Source organism: Gekko japonicus, unplaced genomic scaffold, assembly GCF_001447785.1.
Source record: "Gekko japonicus isolate JY-2015 unplaced genomic scaffold, Gekko_japonicus_V1.1 scaffold2404, whole genome shotgun sequence".
Classification (NCBI taxonomy): domain Eukaryota; kingdom Metazoa; phylum Chordata; class Lepidosauria; order Squamata; family Gekkonidae; genus Gekko; species Gekko japonicus.
The window spans coordinates 166,340-191,515 of record NW_015172620.1 but is presented as its reverse complement, the minus strand read 5'-3'; the positions used below and the strand labels follow the sequence as shown (position 1 = coordinate 191,515).

General features: G+C 46.1%; 1 protein-coding gene across 1 annotated transcript in view; it reads left to right on the top strand.

Moving 5' to 3' along the window:
• Positions 1 to 25,176, top strand: part of LNX2 (ligand of numb-protein X 2) — a 101,083-nt gene that overhangs the window by 51,769 nt on the left and 24,138 nt on the right. The window contains exon 2 of the mRNA XM_015421669.1: positions 22,946 to 23,432. Within this exon, the coding sequence (XP_015277155.1) occupies positions 23,038 to 23,432 (395 nt within the window). The 5' untranslated portion in view covers positions 22,946 to 23,037. The remainder of the gene's footprint in view (positions 1 to 22,945; positions 23,433 to 25,176) is intronic.

Here is a 25,176-nt window from a genome sequence, read left to right as displayed (position 1 = left end):
GGGCCTCGCTGCTCTTTCCCCCCCCCCCGAAGCGAGGCCCGAGCGGCATGCGCAGGGGGCGCTCTGGGCCTTTTGGGGGGATTTAAGTATCCCCCGATAGTTTTTTTAAAGTTTTAAGATTTTTGTGCACACCTGGGGACTGCCCCACGTGTGCACAAAACTCTCCCTCCCCTCCAGGTCCCCCCGGTGCACGGATTTAGGTATCCGCACACCAGGGGGCGACTTGGCTATTAGATATATAGATAAAAAGGCATGTATAGACTGATGTTTAGTTTGGTGGTTGATCACTGATGTTTTTGATGGGGCAATTGAAAATGTGCTGTATCTATTGCTGTGTAATCAATTTAGAATTGATTTTAATCATGTTATAAAAGCCATTTCAAGTGTATGGATAAGGTGGGATCTACATGTTCAGATAAACTGAAATCGACTTAAAAAAATCTGGCCACTGTGGGGAAACAGATGATGGGCTAGATAGGCCCCTGGTCTGATCCAGGAGGGCTCTCCTCCTTGCATTCTTGTGTTGTAAGAAAAGAGGGAGCTTGTCTGACAGCATCGCACTTTGTAATATGAAAGAGCATCCCATGCATTAAGAGCCGCCAGACAGAGTGTCTTGTAAGAATAAAATTCCTGTGCAAGCAATTTTTCCCCCCTTTCCTTCCTTTCTGAACTCGCTCCAGTGAGAAGGAATTGGTCTGGCTAATTACTCCCTTGATCTTAATTGCACAGCGGTAAGCATAAAACTCTTTCCTTCACAGTGTGCTGGGAACATTGGCGTGCATCCCACCTAGATTTCCACTGGCGCAGATGTGGGGAGGAGTAATTTTTGCTGATTTCTCCCTCCCGTGGTAGTCCAAAACACCCTCTGAAAGGCTCCTCCTGGGAATGGGGGAGGCCCAAAATACTATGGAGGGGCAGAAGCAGAGGGGTTTTTTTGGGGGGGGGGTTTGGTGAAAACTGTCCCCTCCTCATGCTTGTGGACATGTAGGCAGGATCCAAGATGTTCTGTTAACTGTTAAGGGATCTTGTCTAGCTGGGTTTGATTTACCGGACTGCGTACAAGAAAACATTTTAGAATTCTGTAGTTATATGGATTTAAGATCCTCGTCAGTCTCCTATGTTTGAGAATGAAGAAGAAGAAGAAGAGATTGGATTTATACCCCGCCCTTCACTTGGAGTCTCAGAGCGGCTTACAAACTCCTTTCCCTTCCCCTTCCCACAACAGACACCCTGTGAGGTGGGTGGGGCTGAGAGAACTCTTGACAGAAACTGCTCTTTTTCAAGGACAGCTGTGCCAGAACTTGTGACTGACCCAAGGTCACATCAGCAGGTGCAAGTGGAGGAGTGGGGAATCAAACCCGGTTCTCCCAGATTAGAGTCCACACACTTAACCACTACACCAAACTGGCTCTCTGTGTTTGGGAATGAATATGCACTTGTAGGGGGTTGGGAGTCACCCTGAAGTTTTCAGATTCAACTACACTATTTTGTCATTGTTTGCTATTTCAGTAAAAGGGGCTCGATTCCATAAGTGTGATTTGATTCCTGCTTTTAAACAAGATGGTCTCTCAAGCTCTCCTGCGTCCGCCTTCCATCAGGCTGTCTCTCATCTCTCTGCTCTTGAAGTGTGTGTAGAATGCTGCGGTGAGCCCTTTTGTGTTGAGGGAAATTTTGCTCCTCGTATTACCCGTGCGCTGCATCTTCTGCTTTATGGCACAGAACGCCAATGACAGGCTGTTTAATACTTTGTGTTGCCTGGTTATTTCAGTCAGTCCTTGTTAGTTTTGCAAATGAAAGTGTGAAGGAGAAACAGATCTTAAATATGAAAGTAGTTTAGCCAGAAGGGTTGGCTCCCGTCTCCCCAAACCTGTCACTTCTTCTTAGTTCTCGACTGACAGTCCTCCTCTCCCATCCCTTTCTCCTTGAGTTGTCCCACTGTAACTTGTTTTGCAACATCAGAAGATAAACATGAGAATGGGCCTCAGGGCCCACAGGCTGCCGTCAGATTTAAGTGTTGAAGGTGCGTCCTGGAGGTCTCCAGGACTTACAACTGGTGCCCAGATGACAGCAGTCAGTTCCCCTGGAGAAATTGGCTGCTTTGGAGGGTCCTCAAATCCTGCCCTCCCCAGGCTCCACCCCCAAATCTCCAGGAATTTCCCAGCCTGGAGCTGGCAACCCTAGGCTGTGTGCAGCACTGGTTGGCTGGGATTTGTGACATTATGAGACCTTCCTGTCTCAATTGGTTTTGCAACTTAATTGTTTGTGGCGTTTAAAAAAAACCCCAACACTTATGTGGCACTTTAAACGGGGGCAGGTAGCATGCCTGAAGCATGAAGAGAGAGGTAAGGCTGATGACTTAATCACTCTTAGAACTGCTGGCATATGTCTGTCAATTGCATTGTGAAGGTGGGTAGAAGCTGGGATAATCTCAGGTGTTATTTTGATGGTTCATTTGTACTCAGCTGTAGATTCCACAGAATTCTTTCGCAAACTGCTCTGAATGTCACGAAGGAAGCGTAGGAGATAACAAAGCAAGAAGAAATCCTAGTGCTAGAGTGGGCCAGGAATGTTTTGGAGTGGCATCCAAGAATCTCAGCTCTCCATAGCCTAAGGGCATCTCTCTTGCAGTGCCAACTTTATTATTTGCTTTGGCTTATTTTGCCTCATTGGGCTGTAGTGTTTCCATGGTGTCATCCAACACCTTGGTTTGGAATGGGGAACATAGCTTAGTGGAAGAGCGCATGCTTTGTGTGCAGAAAGTTGCAGGTTCTGCGTCTGCAGTTGAAAGATCTCGGGTAAATGGGTTTGGGAGGGGGGAACCTCCCAACAGGTGTTGGGGGCCCACATCAGGAGAAGGCCTTTGCTTCTGTACCCAGTTTATTGCTCCCCCACCCCAGGATAACTAGTTAGCCACTGTGTGAAACAGTAAGCTGGGCTACACGGACCTTTGATCTGATCTAGCAGGTCTCTTCTTATGTTCTTCCTCTGCCTGGGTTCCTGGCAGAGACAATGCCAAGTCAGTATTAACAGTGTTAAGCTAGATAGATCAGTGGTCTGACTTGGTATAAGGCAGCACAGTACTAAATAATGTGGGCGACTGGGTTGTGCCTTTTTTCACTTCTGCTGCTAAATATGAACACAGTTGTCCACCGTGCATTTCTGGCTGTGTACAAAAGAAGGGGTGGGAATCAACACACTGGGGCTGGGCAAAGTATGAAACCCTGCAATATCGTTACCAGAATGGGTGCAGGAAGGAAAACTGAGGTGTCTATTGGAGTACATGCATGCAGATAGCTTTCTAGAGAGAGACAGAGACAGAGACAGAGACAGAGAGAGAGAGACAGAAGCAAAGAAGGTAAGGGCTAGGATGACATCCAGGATGAGAAGTGCTAGGAGAGATTTGTCCAAACAAATGCAAGTGGCATTGCAGTAAAATTAGAAGAACCTATTCATTTATATGACTGAACTCTCTGCTGCATCAAAACGAACACAGAAAGCTTAGCACATCAAGGAGAGGAGCTCTAGCCCACATACCTTCCTGGCTTGCAAATTATGTGCAAAGAAGAGCCAATTTGGTGTAGTGGTTAAATGCACGGACTCTAATCTGGGAGAACTGGGTTTGATTCCCCACACCTCCACTTGCAGCTGCTGGATGACCTTGGGCAAGCCATAGTTCTGTCAGAGCTGTTCTTGAAAGAGCAGTTCTTGAAAGAGCTCTCTCAGCCCCACCTACCTCATAGGGAGTCTGTTGTGGGGAGGGGAAGGGAAAGGTGTTAGTAAACTGCTCTGAGACTACGAGTGAAGGGAGGGGTATAAATCCAGTTGTCTCCTCCTATTACTACTACTACTTCTACTACTACTACTCCTTCTTCCAGGGCAGGTATTATTTATTTGCAGTATTTGCATGCAGCTTTCAAACAAAAAGTTGTCAAAGCAGTTTTAGACTGTGAAATAGCACAATCTGAATTTGAAAGTGTGCCTTCTGCTCTCTTCTTTAAACAGCACGGCACATATGTCAGCAACCCCTGTCACTAGCTGTTGGGAGTAGAAGGAGAGATGTCCGAAGTCCTCTTCCCAGCTACCCTGGCTGCTGCTGCTGCCTCTCAGGGTCCAGAGTGGGCAGAGCAGGAATAGTTTCCCCCTGGCCAAAGGGCAGAGCTGGCCAGCTCATGATTTCCCCCCTGCATTGTAAAGTGAAACAGTCACAGGAGGGCTGTTATGTACCTCTTCTGAAATTGGTAACCAAGTTACAGTTTGCAATACTTGCATGGTTTTCCAGTGTAGTATGTGTGTGTGTGCTGTGATTCTGCATAAGTGCAGAATCTAGTACTGAGCACAGAACTTCGCAAGTTGCTAGCCATTATGGCTACAATGATATGCATGACCAAATGCTTTGTTGCATCACAGAAAGCAGAGAAGGCAGTGTTTCAGTGCCTTGCAGGTTTCCTTGCCCCCACCTCATGCTCCTCACCGAATAAATATTAAACATGTGCATTTGTTTGAATTGTGTGTCTTTATACAGGTTGCAGAATTCTAGCTGGAGAAGGCACAGTCTTGATTTCCACCACCACCCCCTTTCTGGCATACACAAAGCTCTGTATATAATTTATACTAGAACCTAATATTAGCTTTTCATGAAAAGCCGTACAAGAGGTGTCCTTGAGAGAGAAGAGTTAGCACTCTCTTTTTTAAAAGTCACTGCTGTAATTAAAGCCTGAAGCTCCCTGTTTCTATGGCAACCCAAAACCCCACAAATATGAAATGCAAGTTCCAGGGCGGCACTTAAGTCTGCTTTAATACGCTCTGTTCATGAGATTGAAATGATGCTTTGCTTCCCTGTCCCCCCAGCGGGTAACTATCTCATTCTGCAGATGCAAGTGCAAGGGCTTCTTGGATAAAGGACATGAATAATGCTTCAGACCCCACTGGAAAAAATGTCCCTGGCCTTCTAGAAAGCTCAGGTACTATATCAAAATGTAGCCTCTCCCCCCCCCCCCCCCCCCCCCGCTGTTCTTTAAGGCATCATTGGCTCACAACCCGGAGATCTGCTCTGTCCGTTTGAAACTGCCGATGGCACAGAGGATGCAGTGACTACAACTTCTTCTGCCCGTTTGTTCTGCAATCCATTTCCCAGTGTCCTTTCCGCTCCTGCTGAAACAAGTCATGCAGCAGGAAAGGGAAGATGAAAAGATGTTGGAAAGGTCAAGTGGAAGAAGTCCTGACTGCTGTACTTCCTGTTTTAAAAGGCTAGAGCACTTCACTCTGACCTGGATGGGCCACGCTAGACCGATCTTGTCCGATATCAGAAGCTAAGCAGAGTCGGTCCTGTTTAGTGTTTAGACGGGAGACCACCGAGGAAGTCCAGAGTCTCTATGCGGAGACAGGCAATGGCAAAAACACCTCTGTCCATCTCTTGACGTGAAAACCCTACGGGGGTTGCCATAAGTTGGCGGCAACTTGACAGCACTTTCCTCCACCACCGCCAGGGCAGTCCAGTTTTTATTAGCATAGATGAAGCACACGTCTAAGAAATGAATAAAGGCTTGGATCCAGCGATGTGTGAGTAGAACAGAAAATCTGCTTGGCACAGTTCTGCTTGTGCAAACAGTAGTTCAGTGGCTGCAGCAACACACATATAGTCCTTTGAATTAAATAATACTGTGCATATGGAGCAATGGAATGGGCAACAGATGGTTCGCATGATTGCATTGAACTGAGTTTTGAAATGTTATCAGAAGAAATGCACTTGTTGAAAAGATAGTGGGAAAGGTCACAAGCAGGTTGTGAGGAGTAATTTTAGCACTTCCATTTGTGCAAGAAATGTCATGCATATGGCAATCGATGGGATTCAATCCAACTCGTAGAAAAAGCTTAAAAGGAAAAAAAAAATTACAAAATGTTATGGTTTTTTATATTTATGTTCTGAGCATTCGGAGAACTTAGTTACATTAACGGGTCTTCGTGATACACATAGACTTCAGAAGTGGAGAATAGGGAGGAAGACGAAGGAAAAAGCTTGAAGGACTGATTTAATTCAAGTGGAAAAAAATCTGCAGAAGATGACCAGTTAGTTATTCTGCACATGTGATTTGGGGAAGAAGGGATAACTCACAGCCGGGACCATCTTCACCTGCTGTGCGAAGTCTTTCTTTTGCACAGTAGATGATGATATATGAAGAGTGATGTACAGTTTTCTTTGAACACTGTTAAAATGAGGTCAGCTTTGAAGAAACATGTGCCTTTTGGGATGGCAACTTTTCTCTTATTGCTATTCTAATCAAAAGTATTTCCCGAACAGTGCTATCCTAGCTGCCTCCTTCTAAGTCCATGAAAGTCAATAACTTTAGAAGGTCATAACTCTATTTAAGATGCCACTGTAAGGCTGCGGTCACACAAACAAAATAATCCACTTTTAACCCACTTTGAGTGCACTTTCCAACTGGATTTTACTGTGTGAACTAGCAAAATCCAGTTGGAGAGCTCATTTAAAGTAGACTATTTAGTATGTGTGACCACAGCCATAATGTCCTATCCCTACATAAGGACAGAGATTCACCGTACCCAGGGCTATTTTTGGGCAGGAATGGAGTTCCAGCTGGCTCCTGAGTTGGCCACACCCAGCAGGAACTAATTAGCATGATAGGCCACACCCAACAGCAGAAACTCATTAGGATTGGCTACATTTGGGGTGTGTGGCCTAACATGCAAAGAAGTTCCTGCTATTAAAAAAGCCCTGGGTTTTGAGAATAAACAAAGTAAACAGAATAAGAAGCAAATAGTGGGTGTGGCTGGATGACCACACTTCTGGTAACATGGGGGTGTGGCCTATTATGCTAATGAGCTGTGCTGTCAAGGTGTGGCCTAATATGCTAATGAGTTTCTGCTATTGGGTGTGGCCTATTATGCTAATGAGTTCCTGCTAGGTTTTTTCTACAAAAAAAGCCCTGACCGTACCTGTAATTGATAGCGAAGTGCCATCAAGTCGCAACCAATTTATGGTGACCCCTCAAGCTGTTTTCAAAGGCAAAAGATGAGCAGAGGTGGTTTGCCGTTTCCTGCCTCTGCATAGCAACTCCAGTGTTCCTTGGTGGCCCCCCATCCAAGACTACTAACCATGGCTGACCCTGCTTAGCTTCTGAGCTCTGGCAAACTCATGCTAGTCTGGGCCATTGAGGCTTCTGAATTTTTTTAAAGGAATTGGATTGGTGTGCATATGAGTGCCTGGCCTTCAAATATCTGACTAATTTAAGGGGGGGTAAATGTCCACAAATGCCTGGTTTGGCTGGGAGAACTTCACTTCCGTGTCACACTTCGTTTGTTTAGAGCAGGAATTCCCCACAATGGGGCCTGCCAATGTCTTTTCTGGTACTTGCTTGCCTTTTGAGTCTTGGCTGGGGGTTAAAATCCAAAGTCTTTTGATTTAAACAGAAAAACAGACAGGGAAATTCAGGTTACTTCGTATTTAGCAAAGTGCTGAGCTCTTCCCATGACTGTAACTGGCCCTGCCCTGTAGCAACCATTTTGTGGTAGTTCCCATTACCCTTTCACAAACCTTGTAAGAATTTCCACAGGCTCATTAAGTAGGGTTGCCACCTATGGGTAGGGCCTGATGATCTCCCAGAATTACTCTTCAGACTATTTAGATCAGTTCCTCTGGAGAAAGTGGCTGCGGGGGCGGGGCGGGGGTCTATGGCAGTATACCCTGCTAATGTCTCTCCCCTTCGAACCCAGTTCTCTCCCCAGGCGTCACACTCTAATATCCAGGTATTTCCCAAGCTGGAATTGACCACCCTACTCATTAAGGACAGCTTGAGGACTGCTTGTTCTAGAGGGCCAGATAAAGCACTCCTTCTATGAAGGGGATTGCAGGGGAGCATTCATCTTCTAACGAAATGCTAAAAAAAACAAATTAAATGAAACACAATATTTACAGAATGACACAAGAATGGTGGGGGAAGGAATCGTTTTGCTAGTCTCTGCTAGTGACATTGGCACTCACTAGCCGGCCCCCTTTTACACCAGCGTTTCTCAAAGTTGTGATGGCTGATATTCACTGCCACTGATATTGTGATGGTTGATATTCACTGAATTCAGTGCCACAGGAGGTGGTGGCGGCTACAAGCATGGACGGCTTCAAAAGGGAATTAGATAGGCATATGGAGCAGAGGTCCATCAGTGGCTATTACCCACAAGGTATAGATAGGGGCTCTGGGGCAAGTGATGCTCTGTCTTCTTGGTGCTTGGGGGGGGCAACAGTGGGAGGGCTTCTAATGTCCTGGCCCCACTAGTGGACCTCCTGATGGCACCTGGTATTTTTGGCCACTGTGTGACAGAGTGTTGGACTAGCTGGGCCTTTGGCCTGATCCAGCATTGGCGTCTCTTATGTTCTTATGTTCTGATACTGGCTGTTTGTTTGGTTGTTTTTCCTTTTCTGACGTAAAGAAACACATTTGTCTGAAGAAGTGAGCAGTGACTCAGGAAAGCTCATACACAACCACGAATGTTGTTAGTCTTTAAGGTGCTACTGGACTCTGGCTCTTTTCTATGTCTACAGACAGACTACCACGGCTACCCATCTTGATTTGTAAGCAGTGTGTGGTGGTTACCAAAGTGAATGCATAATAATTTCCTGCCCTCTGAGGAGATTACTGTGGTTGATGACAGTGCAGAAAAAAAATGCCAAAGTATGTAACCCTAGATAACTATCCCCATGTAACCAAGTTGTTTTTTTAAAAGAGGGGAGAATTGTTTACAGTCCCACATCATTTATTTGTGTCTACCCCCAACACACACGCACGCACACACACACACACTCCATTTTCCCTCCTGGAGCAGATCCCCCCTGAGATAGGTCACGTTTGATGGAGGGTGAAGTCATATGAAAACAGCATGTAAAAGATCTGGTGCTTTTGCTTTACAGCACCAGATGCTTGTCATGAAAAATATGACGAGACCAAAATATGGAGCCGTTTATGTCATCTCTAATTATCCAGCTACATCACTGCCTAGTTAAGACAGCTGGCTAAATCCCCACATTAGATACCATAGTTCTGCTTAGCTAGCTAAGTCCCCACATTAGATACTGTAGTTCTGCTGAGCACTAAGACGGGCTGAGCATCTGCTGGGGAGCCAGGAAATAATTAGATTTAAATCTGAATCCTGCTGGTAGGTTCACAGTACAGTCCCAAGCAAGCTTGCATCCTTCTAAGCCCATTGCCTTCAGTGGGCTTAAGAGGGTGTAACTCTGTTTAGGATTGAACTGTAAGTCTGGTTGAGGTCAGGTGGTTTTTATTTTTCCCTGTCAGACATGGTTGCTGTAGAGAGGAGAGTCCTGAAAAAGGGGGATGGGGGTCTTGTAACAAGCACACAGCACAGCCTCCCAGCTTCTGTCAAGCCAGCAGGCAGGCCGGCCTTGATGTAGAAGCTTTATACGGACCAGAGAGTACCACATGACTTATTCTGGTCTATAGGTGGATGGAACCAGTCTCCCTGCAGTTTTGTCTTTTGGCCAGAGCTCTGTGATGCTACACGGGCCAAATACCTACCTTACATCTCTCGGGTTGCCGGTTTAAGACCCATTGCGAGCTCTTATTTCTGGCAATCACATTCAACACAGTGAACATGAGTTTGTCCCCCTCCCCCCAAAAAAACCCCTCTGTGAGATCATTTAAGCTCAGAGCCTGTGACTCCACACTCTACATTCTTCAACCCCATCTATGACACCATGCTGGCTCTGATCCAGAATTTAATTTGTTTTTGTTTGTTTGACGTGAATGGAACGTCATGTATAGTATGTTTTTCATGGCTAAGCTGTGAGGTGGAAATGTGCGGGTCAATAGCCATTGTTGAAGTAGTCGTTCATCTTCATGGTGGTGGTTGGGGTTTTTAAAATTTGTATTTATGGCCTCCTTTTCTCCCTGTAGAGACCCAAAGCAGCATAGCATGCTGTTCTTTCTCATCCACTCTATCCTCACAACCACCACCCTGTGAGGTGGGTTAGACTGAGACATTGTGATGGGCCCAGGCTCATAGGTGTAATCTTCGTGGGGGCAGCGGGGCTTCAGCCCCCGCCGAAATTTTCAGGAAGGTGCTCAGCCTCCCCCGGGAGCCACCCTTGCTCCTAGCAAAGCAATGCCTCTGGGCCAGCCCCAGCCCCCCCCCCCGGGAAATTGGAAAGTCTACACCCGTGCCAGGCTCACCAGGTGAGCTTCATGGCAGAGTGGGAATTCGGACCTGGTTGTCGGAGAGAGGCTGTGGCTCAGTGGACGAGCCTCTGCTTTGCATGTAGAAGATCCCAGGTTCAATCCCTGGCATCTCCACTTAAAAGGACCAGGCAGTAGGTGATGGGAAGGACTTCTGCCTGAAACCCTAGAGAGTCGCTGCCAGTCTGAGTAGACAATAGTGACCTTGATGGACCAATGGTCAGATTCAGTGTAAGGCAGCTTCATGTGTGTCCCAAGTCCTAGTCTAATGATCTAGCCACGATCTAACCACGGCGCCATGCCAATGATATAAAATACAGAGAAATCAGACATGTGGAAACCAGACTAATGAGGCCATAAATGACGCATGACATTTTATATTGGTTCTTTTTTTTTCCTCCAGAAGCTATTGGTACAGCCTCACCAGACATGGTATTTGCGATGAAACTTGCGTGGAAGAAGCTGATGAGTCAATTGTGCCCTTAGAACAAAATGCTGTCTGCCATTCTGTGTGTCCTTTTTTCTTTAAAAAAAAAAGGGGGGGATGCAAGATTTGAACATTTAGAAGCCACATTTATGTCCATGCTCCAATATGCCAGTTTACTGAAGCATTATAGTGGAATGCAAAATTGGGATCACGAGTGCATCACGGAAAATGCAAAACAATTTTAGGTGAAAAATAAATCTGCACAATACTTCTTGTGCAGTTGGACTGTCCAATCATGAGCTGTTCTTCCCCAGGACTATAATTTTACAGGAGAGACAAGGGCATCACCTACGCTATTTGGCTGTCATTCTGACATTCCAAGGGGCTTATTTCAAAGTGAATTATATGTTTTGAAAGACTGACTTGTAGCACTTTTTCCTTTCCTCTTGACACTTGTTTTCCATCTGTTTTGCAGTTCTTCAACCAACACTGCCATTGTAATGATTAAGCTATCTTAGCTGTTACGTACAGGCAAATTCTACAAGGCAAATAAGTAAAACTGGCTTATCAAGACCTGTGGCTGGGTCCTGCGGATCCATTCCACTAGCGGTGGCATTTTTCTCTACGAAGGAGCCTTCCTCTGATACCAGAACTCTTGCAGCAGCAAAAGGCTCCTTGTAATGGAAGAAAGGACTACCACTAGTGAAATAAATGCCCAGGATCCAAAGACAGAAGCTGGTAAAATTACTGACTGGGCCACAGATGGCTAGATTACAGATGGGGGTCCATATAACTAAATATAAATTCCCTTCATGTAGAAAATCTGATGTTAAGGGAAAGAATTCTGGCCTATTGCTCTTCACGGCATGCTAGTTTTTCTTTCATTTTTTTATGGAGGAGCATTCCATAATATGGGTTCAATATCTGTAGCCTGCTGGTCAAACACAGGATTACCACCTCATCTCCAGATATTTCTATGGTTGCCATTCCCCAGTTGGGGGCTGGGGATTGCCTGGTTTTGTGGGTTCCTGCCTGCCACCAGCCAGCTGACTAGTGGGAGGAAAGCCCCCCACCAACAGCAACATCGACCATGTGCCATAAAGTTTTGCCCAAAATACCAGAGCGTTGCCCCCAATGTGCCTACATCACTTCCAGGTGATGCAGGTGAAGTGACAAAGGCACATTGGGGGTGATGCTTCTGGCTCCCAGAATGTTCCCCCGCCCCACCAGCATCTCTAATGGACCCGGCAGCTCTAGATACTTCCCATCCCAGACCCAGCAACCCTATTTTGAGCCTTGTATTCCAAATTCTGGAGGGAAAGAAAGTCTTATTGCTCAGGATTGTACTCTGTGCTCAGGTGCCGACCCCTTTTGTTCTCCAAAGATAAGAATAAGCTGGGTCAGGGCCACAGGAAGACCCACTACTAACCCCTGTTGTTCAGTCACACAGTCGAGTCCAACTCTTCGCGACCCCATGGACAAGATCTCGCCAGGCCCTCCTGTTTTCCGCCATCCTCTGGCGTTTGCTCAATTTGAAACTTGCGTGAAACTTGCGTGGAAGAAGCTGATGAGTCAATTGTGCCCTTAGAACAAAATGCTAGAACTAACCCCTGACCAGGGCTTAAAGTAGGGATCAGCAGTCTTTTCTGAATATCATTACTGGTAAATGGTAATTGATATTAATAATCCATAAAGGTGGCAGCCTAAACACTGGTTGTTGTGAATAGTGTATTTAGGAAGCAGCACACATGAGGTCTTGCAGGAAGTAATTAATATAGGCAGGAGCACAGTGTGTAATTGTTGTAGTACACTAGCATAAATATGCTCATGGTTCCCACTCAGGTTACTGGTAACCTAAGAAGCCCTGTAGTCCCATTAAAAATCTTTGTCTGCCATTCCCTTCACATACTTGTTACTCTCCAATATACTGGTTGCTAATTTTCTGGCTTTTTTAGTTTGAGTCACTACTACTTCTTTTTTAACTGATATTATTTTTAACTCCCCCCCCTTTTAGTGGCCAAAAACTAAGATAAATGTGCTAAGGCAGCAAGGGGTACAGCAGTTTGCATTTCTTTTGTAAGTATTGGGGTTGCATTTGCAATTGTTCTTCCTGAAAACTGATGTGTTATGTTGTTTAAAGCAGTAAAATAAATGTGGGCTTGATGAGAAGCTAAGCTTGCCTATATAATATTGCAAAATTTCCCCCATATTTTCATTCCCCCCCCCCCAAGGATTTAGAACTTCTGGAAATTTTACATCTCTGCGGGGGAAGGACAATGGGGTCGCTGTTCAAGAGAATGCAATTACCAAAGGAATTTTGCGATGTCCTAAAACATCTGGTATAATAGAAAAGCCAGTATATTTATTTCTAAGATAGATGCATATTCCAGTGTATTGTAATAAAAAGGGTCCAGCCAAACTGGATGAAATCTTTTGCATTTTTTCCCTATAGCATAAGGAATAGGGCTTAAAATAGCCAAGGAACAACCATTCAAAAGACGAAGGGAGGAAAAACACTCTGGAAAAGTTTTGCTAGACCCTCCCTGTATTTTCCACCAATTGTTCAAGTTTTAAGTGGACATTCTCTGTTGCGGAAACACCCCTGCAGCTAACAGCATCACCTCCGTTTCCTCCAAATCCTTTTAAATAATTTCTAATATTTATATTATTTCCTCCCTTAACTAGATGTGAAGCAAGAAGGAAATTATATTTCTGGGCTCTGATACCATGAAGCACAACAGTAAACCCCATGAAATATGCTACATTTCATGATCCTCTCTCTTGCTTAGCAACCCACATCACAGAATTCCCAGCTTTTCAACAGCCTTGATGCTGGCCCCGTTGCCATGCTCATTAGTCTGTGCATGTCGATTCAGGACTTAACAGTTCCAAGTTGACCCCCTTCGCTCATTAACCTCTGCAAATGCCTTGTGTCTTTCCTTGCTGCTCTCCTCTGCCATGATTGCCTGTTGCATGATTTTATGTGCACACCAGATTTGTGAATGCACAAATATTTTATGTGCATGCCATAAAATAAAAATGGTGGCAACCAATAGCAATGAGACAATGGCCACTTCCTCACTGTCATTTTTGTCATTCGTTTGTCCCTATTGCTTCAGGTCCCCCCTGCCCCAATGTGTTTTGCTCTCTCTAGTAGCCCCAGCGGGAGCAAAACACACGTGGAAAGGGGGGGGGGACCCAAAGCAATAGGGACAGAAATGACAGTGCAGAAGTGGCCAATGGCATGAGAGGAGGCATTGTAGAGCCCAAGTGTAGGATAGTCTTCAGCAGGGGTCTTGTTGTAGAAAAAGAGCTGCCGGAGCTCATTAGCATAACTCATTAGCATAACTTATTTGCATATGCCAGTCTTCAGTGGTCAGATTTTAAAAATCTTGTCCACATTCATAGGGCAGGAAGGGGTAATCTGTTTAATAAGGTTCCGGTCACACGGTCCTTTTGATCGGGGTTCTCCGGTGTTCCCTCTCACATTTAAATTTGCTTATCAGATGGGCCAATCCGCCTCCCATGCCGAAGCAGGCTCACTCCCGCAAATGTTCCCAGTTCTCTACCGCATTTTCCTGCACCGGGAAAATCAAGTACTTTCCTGGTACTTGTGCTTGGAATCCACGATTTTGCCCATCTGGACAGCCATCTCTTGCAGTGATTGTGATTAGGGCCATCTGACCGTTCTTCGCGCGATAAGGGCCGCAGGAGTGAGGGTGCGACGGGCGGCAGGAGGCAAAATGGAAAGTGGGGGGGGGGGGGGAGGAAGTGCCGGGCGGGCTTGCAGGCGAGCGGGCAACAGAGTGTGCCCCAGGAGTCCCTGAAGCTGCGGCGTTGGGAGGGAGGACCCAGGTTGCCAGCAGCATTGAGCCAGGGCTGGTCGGGCAGCAAGAGGCGGCATGGAAAGTTGCTGGAGGCAGGCAGGGGGAAGGACGTGCCGGACGGGCTGGCAGGTGAGCGGGTGGTGGAGAGGGAGGGGCCGGCTGCATCTAGACGGTGCCCGGAGCCTCCTCACGCAATGCTTCCGGTTCGGGGAGGGATGTGTGATCATCCCAACCCGAAGAAAAATATTCCCGATTAAATTATAGCAGGAACAAATCACAATTACCTTGCCATGTGACCACAGCCTAAGTTTTCCTTGATTTCTGACAAAAACAAAAAGGAACCTTACAGCACCTGAAAGGAGCAACTGGTTTATTGTGGCATGAGTTTGCATGGAAATGGCATGGCTGATTTTAGGGGAGGGGGCATAGAAAAAGAAAGAAATGTGAGCCAGAATACTTTCCAGTTTTCCATAGAGATGTCACATCCTGTACCTCTTCTGTTTCTTAGCTTTTCCAGTGCCATTGTTCAAAGTATTTTGTTTTATATTTCCCTATCTGCTGACTGAGGATTTGCTTCATGCATGCAATGATGTAAACTCCAGCCCACAAACACTTTTGATACCGTAAGTTATTTAAGGTGCCATAAGACCCCCCCACCCCACCTTTTTAAATTTCCTTTGCTACAACAGTCTAACTACAGCTCTGGAATCTGATCTCTGACAGTAAATGAGCAAAGAGCTCATTGTACTAATCTAAACAATTGCTTTTCCACCTTCCCATGCAATTACTTTTAATTGACAAGATAAGGCTAGAGCCCTTTACCTCAATAGATTATTTCCTTTGTTGTGCATCTTGTTCTCACAATGGTTTACTTAACTAAAATGTGATCCTTGTACAGGGATATTATCTGAGTATTCTTTCCCATCTTCCTTATTTGCTCTTTCTTTTGAATACATGTAATAAGGTGCTAATTTGGTAAAGAGATATTCTGGGTAACTGAACCGTACGGATGTATGGAAAAAAGAGTGCTGCCAAGCAGGTTCCATTGCATACAGTAAGTGCCTTGGAAGCACACACTGGTTTTAAAAAAAATTCTCCTCGCTTTCAAACACACTTTGGCATTGCAAGGAGGGGAAGGGGGCCACTAGTAAAGCAGAAATGAATCTCGTCCCCCCCACCCTCTTGTCGCTATTTCTGCACAGAATTGGGGCCAAAGTAGACATGACAGGAGATTTCACATTATTTATGTGCCTCCCTATTCTTGTCTGAAGTAGGGATTTGTTAGCATACCCGGCCCTTCCCCCCACCCCACCCCCTTTTTTTCTTGCTGTGCTTCATAACTTGAAGCATTTTTCTTTCAAACCAGTTTCAGTACTCATATAGTGAGCCAGACTGGAAGAAAAATGCTGAAGGCCACGGGGGACAGTGAAGTAAGGCGTGGGGGGGCATGTATAGGTCCCCACAGTCATGGGGGTTTCTTTGGGGCTGGCTCGTAGCTAACATGGGGCCCACGTGGCTTGGCCCCCTAGTGTTTCTTCTGGGCCCCCTCCCTCCAGGGCTGCCCCCAAAGTGCTCCAACTGACCACCTGCACTGTATTTTCATTTCATTAGCTGGTGGGCCCCCCGAGGCCCCCTCCCAAAGACTTCCCTAGCTACGGGGCTGCTTTGGGGTAGAGTTGCCAACCTCCAGGTGGAGCCTGTAGGTCTCCCAGCATCACACCTGATCTCCAGTCTTCAGAGATAAGTTCCCCTGGAGAGCATGGCTGCTTTGGAGGGTGGCATTGTAACCGCTGAGCTCCCTCTCATCTCCAAACTGCCCTCCCCAGGCTGCACCCCAAACCTCTAGGAATTTCCCGGCCTGGAGCTGGCAGCTGTACATGTGGGAGGGAAGAATCCCACTCTGGCTTCGTTTCTGACTGGACGGGTGCATAGAAATATGCATAGACACGAGTAGCTTGGCTCTTAGCCGCATTGTTGCTTGGATCTTTGGCAACGCTAGTCTTACAGTAGCTTGATAGCTTTGCCTTTCTTATTCCAAACCAATTTTGCTTGATTCTGTGGCAGGCCAGGTACCTCTCCCTAAAACTGCTTTCCTTCTGTATCTAAAATGGTTTCTCTGGCAGCTGGCATGAAAGCTCAACGAAGAGGCTGGTAGAGGAGCCCCAAAGAACGGCCTGTGACTGTTTTCCACCACACCTTGAGATTGGGCACTGGATTAGATTAGGGCTACCTTGAGCTCCTTGGAGGAAGGGTGAAATATAAATGTGAGGAACAGAGGGAGGGAAATAATGTAAGAGATCAAGTTAGTAGCCTGTTTGGTGGTGGTAAAGGTAAAGGTTCCTTTGCTTGAAAGCCAGTCGAATCCGACTCTAGGGTTGTGGTGCTCATCTCTGTTACAAAGCCGAAGAGCCCGCGCTGTCCAAAGATGTTTCCGTGGTCATGTGGCTGGCATGACTAAGCACCAAGGCGCATGGAACGCTGTTACCTTCCCACCGAAGTGGTACCTATTTATCTACTTGCAATTTCTTGCTTTCGAACTGCTAGGTTGGCAGGAGCTGGAACTAGAGTCGGGAGCTCACCCCGTAATGCGGCACCCGGGTCTCGAACTGCTGAACTACTGACCTTCCACAGTCTGCAGTTCAGCGTCCTAATCCATGTAATACCTTTTTATTAGGACCAAGCCCATTTATTTCCTTGCTTACATGATTTATAGTCTGACTTTCTCATTGTTACTCATGAGGAATACAGACTAGAGAACAGTGCCATGGAAACCAATATAATGCATGCAACAAACAGCATCATAGATATGATTTGTTTTCATATGTTGATTGGATTGGGTCTAGAGTGATGTGAGGACGGGGGGGAACTTTTTTGAGGGTGCCTTGTGTCATGACCCCTCTCCGACCAGCCCAGAGTGTCAGACTCTGAGTTCTCAGGGGAAGAGCTCAAGGAGCCAAGTGCAGTGGCCAAAGAGGACCAGAGGGATCAGGGAGGATCTAGTGGTGAAGAGCAGCAGATTTTAATCTGGAGAACCAGGTTTGATTCCCCACTCCCCCACATGAAGCCTGCTGGGTGACCTTGGGCCAGTCAGTTCACTCAGAAATAAAGTTGCCAGGTTCCCCTGGCGTGTAGGGGATCCCCTGGTTTCTAGCACTCCCTCCTGGTGCTGGCCAGCTGGTTTCTGGGGGAGAGTTACCGCCTCAAATGCGACATGCCTACGTCGCCCAGAAGTGCCTTAAGCACATCGGTGACATTGAGGAGCGATGCTCTGGTTTTGGGGCAAAACTCTTTGGTAGAATTAGCTTCAAACCATAGAGTTTTGCCAAAAAAAACCCGGAGCATCCCCCCCCATCACCCGGAGGTGGCGTAGGCACAGTGTACTTCTTCCCTCCCCTCTCCCAGAACATCCCGGTAAGTCCCCTGCTGTCTTGTCTTTCAGACCTGGCAGCCCTACTCAGAATTCTTTCAGCCCCACCCACCTCACAAGGTGCCTGTTGTGGGGAGAGGATGGGAAGGCGACTGTAAGCTGCTCTGAGACTCCTTAGGATAGAGAAAAGCAGGGGATAAAAACCAACTCCTGCTCTTCTTCTTCTCCGTCACTGTAGAGGCACCTGCTGACAATGTTCTAGCACTGCCAGAGGCTACCTTACCAGAGCCTACCAGGAAGACCTCGCCACTAGTCCCTGAGATAAGTCACCAGGCCTCTCCCAGGCAGGACATGAAACCAAGCCCATAACCCCCACGCATCTGCTCCTGCTCTGCAGAAATGGTGGCAGCAGAAGGCCCGGGGTGAGGTATCGCAAAGGAGGCAAAGGGCCAGGCTGGCTGCGCGCAAGCCCACCGTGGATCTAGAACAAGTGCTTTGAGAGATTCTGGCCAGAGCACAGTGCAGCCTCAGGAACTCCCAACACCTGCCAGCAGTGCAGCTGGGCCCAATTACCCCTCAGCCTACTTAAGCTGAGCCCTGGGAAGACAGCCTTGCTGGATTATTATTATTTATTTATTATTTAATTTTATTTATACCCCGCCCTCCCCGCATTGCGGGCTCAGGGCGGCTTACAACAATAGGCACGTAGTGCGATAAAACAGCAATAAAACAATTTAAAACACTTAATACATGGGCCACGCCCAAGGATCCCACGTGACTCAAACCCTCTCTCCCTATTGCACTACCCCAGGGGAGGTTACTGTGGCCTCCTGATGTTATTGCCACATTGGCTTCCGGTGGCGCTGTAACAGGCCCCATTGGTGGTAGTGGTGGCGGCGGCGGCGGCTCCTATTTGAAAGCCTGGCGGAAGAGCTCCGTCTTGCAGGCCCTGCGGAACTGCAGCAGGTCCTGCAGGGCCCTGATCTCCTCTGGGAGCTCATTCCACCAGATAGGAGCCGCCACCGAAAAGGACCTAGCCCTAGTGGCCACAAGCCTGGCCTCTTTCGGGCCCGGGATCACGAGACGGTGTAGCAACCCCGACCGAAGTGCTCTCTGGGGTCTATGTGGGGCAAGGCGGTCCCTTAGGTATGCTGGACCCTGGATGGAAGCCTTGTGTTATGAACTCTGGCTCCTCAACTGTGACTGGCCCCAGGGCCAAGGATTTGATACCACTTGAGGAAACTTGACTGGGCCAGATTGCAGAGTACAGGACACCTTGACAGCACACAACTGGTTCCCCAAGTGGGGATGTGCCTTTATATCTACATCAGCAGTGGGCATTATAATGCAGGTGCTAATAAATTGGCATTAGCTGCACGTATTAGATCTCCCATGCCTAGACCAGAATAAATTTGTCAGCTAATACTGGAGGTGCTTGTGTCTTTCAGACTGTGATCCTTTTAAAATGGGTTTGCAGCTGGTCTTGTTTTTTTCACTAAGAAGCTTTGCTGTTCTTTGAAAAAGGTGATAGAAAAACATGTTGTGGCTGGTGCATTCTGGAATCTTCAGCAGCCATATCAGTTGTATAGATTTGAATCTTAGCTAGGAAGTATACACTTGGGATACAGAATATTGATTTTTAATGTAATTATTGTTATAGGAAGAATTTTCAAACCACTGGTGTTCCATTAGAACATAAGAATGTAAGAACATAAGAGAAGCCAATGTTGGATCAGTCCAATGGCCCATCCAGTCCAACACTCTGTCATACAGTGGCCAAAAATACCAGATGCCATCAGGAGGTCCACCAGTGGGCCCATTGATTTGAACGGAATGGCCTTGGACTGAGTAATTTTTACTGATGACATCCTGTAAAATAATATCAAATTCATGTCATAAATTATCTAATTTAATTCATCTGATCATTATAATTAATCTAATAACATCTGATAATCTGTACCCACAGATGTAATGAACCATATTTTGTGTGGAGGAGTAGTATATCTGTGTCTTGTTGTATTTCTCATACCTTACTTTTATTTCATAATCAAAGATCTAATTTCCATACACTCTGTTGGGGAGAAAATAAGATTAATGTTGCCGGTTTTACGTAACTGTGTCATCAGTAGCAAGGAATCTCTACAACATAATCCCTCCTGCAAGGAGCGCATTATCTTTGCAACAAGATAGGGCAGTGAGGAGTCTCAGTTCCCTGACCAGTATGGTATCTTGGATTACCAGTTGGTCTTTAATCCTTTCTGCATCAAAGGATGTCATAAGTCTGTGCCGTATGTACCTAAAGTCTTGTCTTCAGCTAAATGAAGTTAGAATCTATAACAACCTTGCAAACAAAATGACAGACACTGAAGTAAAATGAATGACTTCCTGGGAGACATCCACATATTTTCTCCTTTTTATGGCTACATTTAAGAGTCTTGCAGTATGCTCCTATGCAGTGTTAGGCCAGTTCGAGTCCATTGAACTCCAGTAGCATTAGGCCAGCCACTGTTTCCAGTCTTCCCCCACCTACTGCAATATGGGGATAATAATAGTACTGACATAAGGATTACCAAAAGAATGTAAGTGACGCAATTTGAATTGTCATAAGTATAATACCAAATGTTAAGTGCTAGAATTTCTCTTCATTTTTGAAAAAAAAACCAAGCCTCGAGCTTTGAAATTTGTTATAAGCCATTATTTAAAAAAATAAAATACACCTTAGCATTCACTATAGGTTGAAAGTATGGTGCAGCATCTTTATATGGAACAAATAAAGGGAATTATCTCATTTGGAAGTGCCTAATTTTGCTGCGACGAGCACTATTACTATACATACAGGAAATGAAACGAAGACCTGATAAGAGAGAATAAACCCCTTTACAGATGAAAATGTTTATTACAAGTAAGACACAAGAATGTTAATCACTTCATTTCAGGGCCACTTTTTGCTTCCAGTAGTGGAATGTTTGTAATAAGAGAACAGGCATAAGCAGGTGCCTTGTGGTGAATCAGACCTGTGATTCGACCTTGCGTGGCAGCGGCTTTCCAAGCATTACTTGAAGTATGGGAGGGAAGATGGGGAAGGGTCTTAAATAACTCATGACCAAATCCTGCCCCCTGAAGCCCTCTAAGAGCAGTGGTTGTGGGCATTGTTGTAGCAGGGTGGTCCCCTAGTGCCCTTGTAATGGGGATGTTAGATCCTAGCTCTCCAGCACAAAGTTCTCTCCCAGCATGCTCCCCGAGATTCTTTTAACTGGGCTTGAGGCCTGAGCCAGACACACTGAGCTATATAGGTCCCCCTTCCTTGAATTGGGGGCCTTGCCTGTTGTTTAGACTTCTGCGATACTTGTCTTGTTATTGATTACTTTACTTAACATGTTCATGGGGAGGCATTCTTATTAAACCTGTGAACACTAAGTGCTGGCTGGGATTGACATTTTAATCATCCCCATCTGATGTGACTTTCCATCTCATTGTGCTATGCTGTTTTAGTTCATTAGGCTGAAAAGTCGGAGTATTGGATGTCAGCTATTAATTATGAAACCTATTTATAATAGTAGCCTGTCTTCGTGACTTGCTCTTCATTCCGCAGATCAGATGCGTGTGTGTATTTATTAGGCTAGAGCAGACGTTCCACTGGCGGCCTAATAACTGCAGTTAGCAAATAGGCAGCCAGGCTTGGGAAGGAACACTCCCTACCCACACCCACTCTCCTCCCTGAACCAACCTAATTCTTAACCCTGGTTAAACAGTTTGTTGAGTCTGACATTGTCCATCGTTAAAGCTAGCCAGGGTTTCTCTTAAACCAGGATCTGAAATGGCAGTTTGAAATAAATTATAAATCTCAGGTTAAGGGAGGGCCAATTAATGTTCCAGGGAGGGAACGAGAACTGCAGAGAGAACATGCACATTTGCTAGGTGAGCTCCTGGTTTGCTAATCTTGGTTAGCAGAGAGCCAGCGTTATATCTGCCCAGGCTCACCAGATATCACATGTGTATATCGGAATGACTGACCCTTTCAAAAAAGCAGTAATAAATATCAGCACCACATACATTAGGATGGCACATGTGTGGTCTGTGCTAATGATTTGTTTCAGAGGTTAGCAAATGAGCAAACGCTGGCTTTGTACTCCCTAATATTCATAAGAAGCCTGAAAAAGGAGGCATGGAGGAAAATGGAACTACACTTTGATGCTTATGTACTTGTAGTTTCTCCTGTTTTAAAGGTCAGATTTGATTCATTGGATCTCCTGATCTTACAGCACCATAAGAGCATTTCTTTTGTGGCAGATAGTAAAATGGATTGTGTTCTTTTGACCATGAATGCCCCAGCTGTTTTTACCCTTATGATCCCTTATAGCCTAAAAGTACATAATAGCTGGCATATAAACATGGGGAAATGATTGCATTGTGCGGGACCTGCTATGCATTTATATCCTATGTAAAATTTTGACCTTGAGCAGGACTATGAATGTGTTTTGATTCTATATGGATGTGCAGAAAAAATTCATAATGCGGTAGCGGGTGCAGAATGCAGCCTTCCAAGAATCTCCACTTTGCATTTTTAAAGCAAATTTCTAGATGCCCGTTTTAGTATCTTGGAAGCTATGGAAACAATTGAATGGGGTTTCCAGTGGTTGAGTGTGAAGCTTCAGTTACCTGCATTCCCCAGGACCAAACTGTTCTGTGCACACAGAGATGTGTAATGAAACCGAAGGGCCCCCGTATTCTAAGAACAAGCAGTGTTGAGAGAGGGTTACCCTAAAAAAGCAGTGAGCAGCAGGGAAGGTGTTCAGATCAGCCTCTCCCAGCATTGCTTTCCCTAGCTGGGGCCATCAGGGTTTTGTTACATGCATTTCCATGCAGCATGTAGGACAGCCCTCCTTTTAAATGGTGTCAAGTTTCATGACCCATTCTGGTTGCAGAAAATGACTTTTTTGGTGCAGAATCTGCACTCTTCAAGGCACAGAACTTCAAGGCATAGAACATGCAGAACTAGACATAGAGCGAGAGAAAGAAAAGTACTTCCCTTTTGTAGTTTGGATTGGGAATGCACTTCAGGTAGTCTTTGTTCCTCCTGTGTTTCATTAGTGAACTTCAATAGTTTTTATTTACGTTTCAGGAAAATGAACACTCACTGAAGAACAAGAAGTACCCTCCGACAAGTAGGCGTCCACTGATGAGGAAGCCAGTCCTACCCTCCCTTGCTTGATCATGGGCACCAAAAATGAAGAGATGGTTTCTGCAGAGCAGAACTTGAACCCTCTGTGCTTTGAATGTGGCCAACAACATTGGACAAGAGAGAACCACTTGTACAATTACCAGAATGACGTGGACGATGACTTGGTCTGCCATATTTGCCTTCAACCCTTGCTACAGCCATTAGACACGCCTTGTGGTCACACTTTCTGCTATAAGTGCCTACGGAATTTCCTGCAGGAGAAGGACTTCTGCCCTTTGGATCGCAAAAGGCTTCACTTTAAGCTGTGCAAAAAATCCAGCATCCTTGTTCACAAACTGCTCGACAAGCTCTTAGTGTCATGTCCCTTTTCCTCCGTGTGTGAGGAAGTAATGCAACGATGTGACCTGGAGGCACACCTCAAAAACAGGTGAGAGGTGGTGAGGGGCACGAAAGCAGCCTTGTCAGAAAGGCCTCTCACCTTTCAGATCCTCCTCCTCTTCTCCCTGAGTGAGGAAGAGAGGTGGCTCAAAAATTCCACTCCCCTCTTCCAGTTTAGTCTCATTCTGAGTTAGCGTCTAAAGTGCCATTCTGTCAGAGTTTAACTTCCTCTAACACAGTGTCACTCACAAAAGATCAGAGCCCTTGCCTGCTCAGCCTTTTTGTACGCCTCCTTTCTTCTACACTTGATCTCATCTCTGGGCATTACAGTGGATAAGTGGATGGCAATGGATAAGCAGAGTGTTATGCAGACATGGCTCACTTATATTTTCTAACTGGGATCCCACAGAGTGTTTCCTTTGACAGGAGGATTTCTGTTGGTGAACCATGACTTCCTCACCTGCCCCCTACCAATGTTCCCTCTAAGCTGTGGAGTTTTGTGAGCAAAAATTCTACTTTGTGACTACTGGCATTAAAGTTGTGAGCGAGCAATTTGGCTTCTACATAAACTAGTTTGCTCTGGAGCCCTCCTTCCTGAGCTGAGACAAAAAGGTTTGAGCCAGAGGCTAAAAAATGGTGAGCTAGCTCACACTAACTCAGCTTAGAGGGAACACTGCCCCCTACACTGCAGCCCAGAATGCCCTCTGAAATGCTGCATCTGAGGGATAGGGGACCTCCCTCACCCCACCCCGGATCAGCATGTTGGCAGCAATGTTCCCTCTAAGCTACGGAGTCCTGTGAGCAAAAAGTTCTACTTTGTGAGCTACCAGCATTAAAGTGGTGAGCGAGCGATCTGGCTGCTGCATAAATTAGTTCGCTCTGGAGCCCTCCTTCCTGAGCTAAGACAAAAATGTGTGAGCCAGAGGCTAAAAAACTGTGAGCTGGCTCACGCTAACTCAGCTTAGAGGGAACACTGGTTGGCAGGCTTTGGGGGCTGCAGCCCTTTCCTGGCAGAGATCTCCTGGAATTGCAACTGATGTCCAGACTACAGAGATCACTCCCCCTTGGAGGAAACAGCAGTTTCAGAGGGTGGACTCCCAAGATATCCAGTAGAGCTTAGGAGAGGTAGAAGCCTTTGAGCAGGAGTCCCCAACTGCTTTGAGCCTGTGAGCACCTTTGGAATTCTGACGCGTGGTGGTGGGTGCAGCTACAAAATGGCTGCCGCAGGAGGCGAAGCCAACCACAAAGTGTGGTGCATAACTCTGATCGTGACTTTTCAACATTTCAGGCAGAAGCTCTGTTAAGCAAGCTGCATTTTAGAGCGAACATATTGTTTAAAATATTTTCTTACATACACACAGCGTACCTTCAGCCATACTACATTGAAGCTCCTCATGCTGTGATGTCAGCTGCCGCTGAAGCAACTTTTAAAAATTGCTGCTGAAGCAACTTTAAAAAAAAAATCCGTACAGACAATCAGATCTTCAACGGCCAGTGGAAAGCCCCGCTGGGCAAAAAATCACTTGGCTCTGCTGAATTTTTTAAGAACACTTGGCAGGTGCCAGGAAAGGTGCCAGCTGGCACCATGGTGCTCACAGGGACCACACTGGAGACCCCTGCCCCAGAGTGACATCACATCCCTACCGAGCTGCCTCCCCTCCTCCGCCTCTGCAGGCACTTCCCCCAAATCTCCAGAAATTTCCTAAGCTGGAGTTGGCAACCCAAGCCCATGTGTTCCTTTCTCTCTCGGTCTTATGGAGTGGGAATCAGTGACTTCCACCTCAGGGCAAACC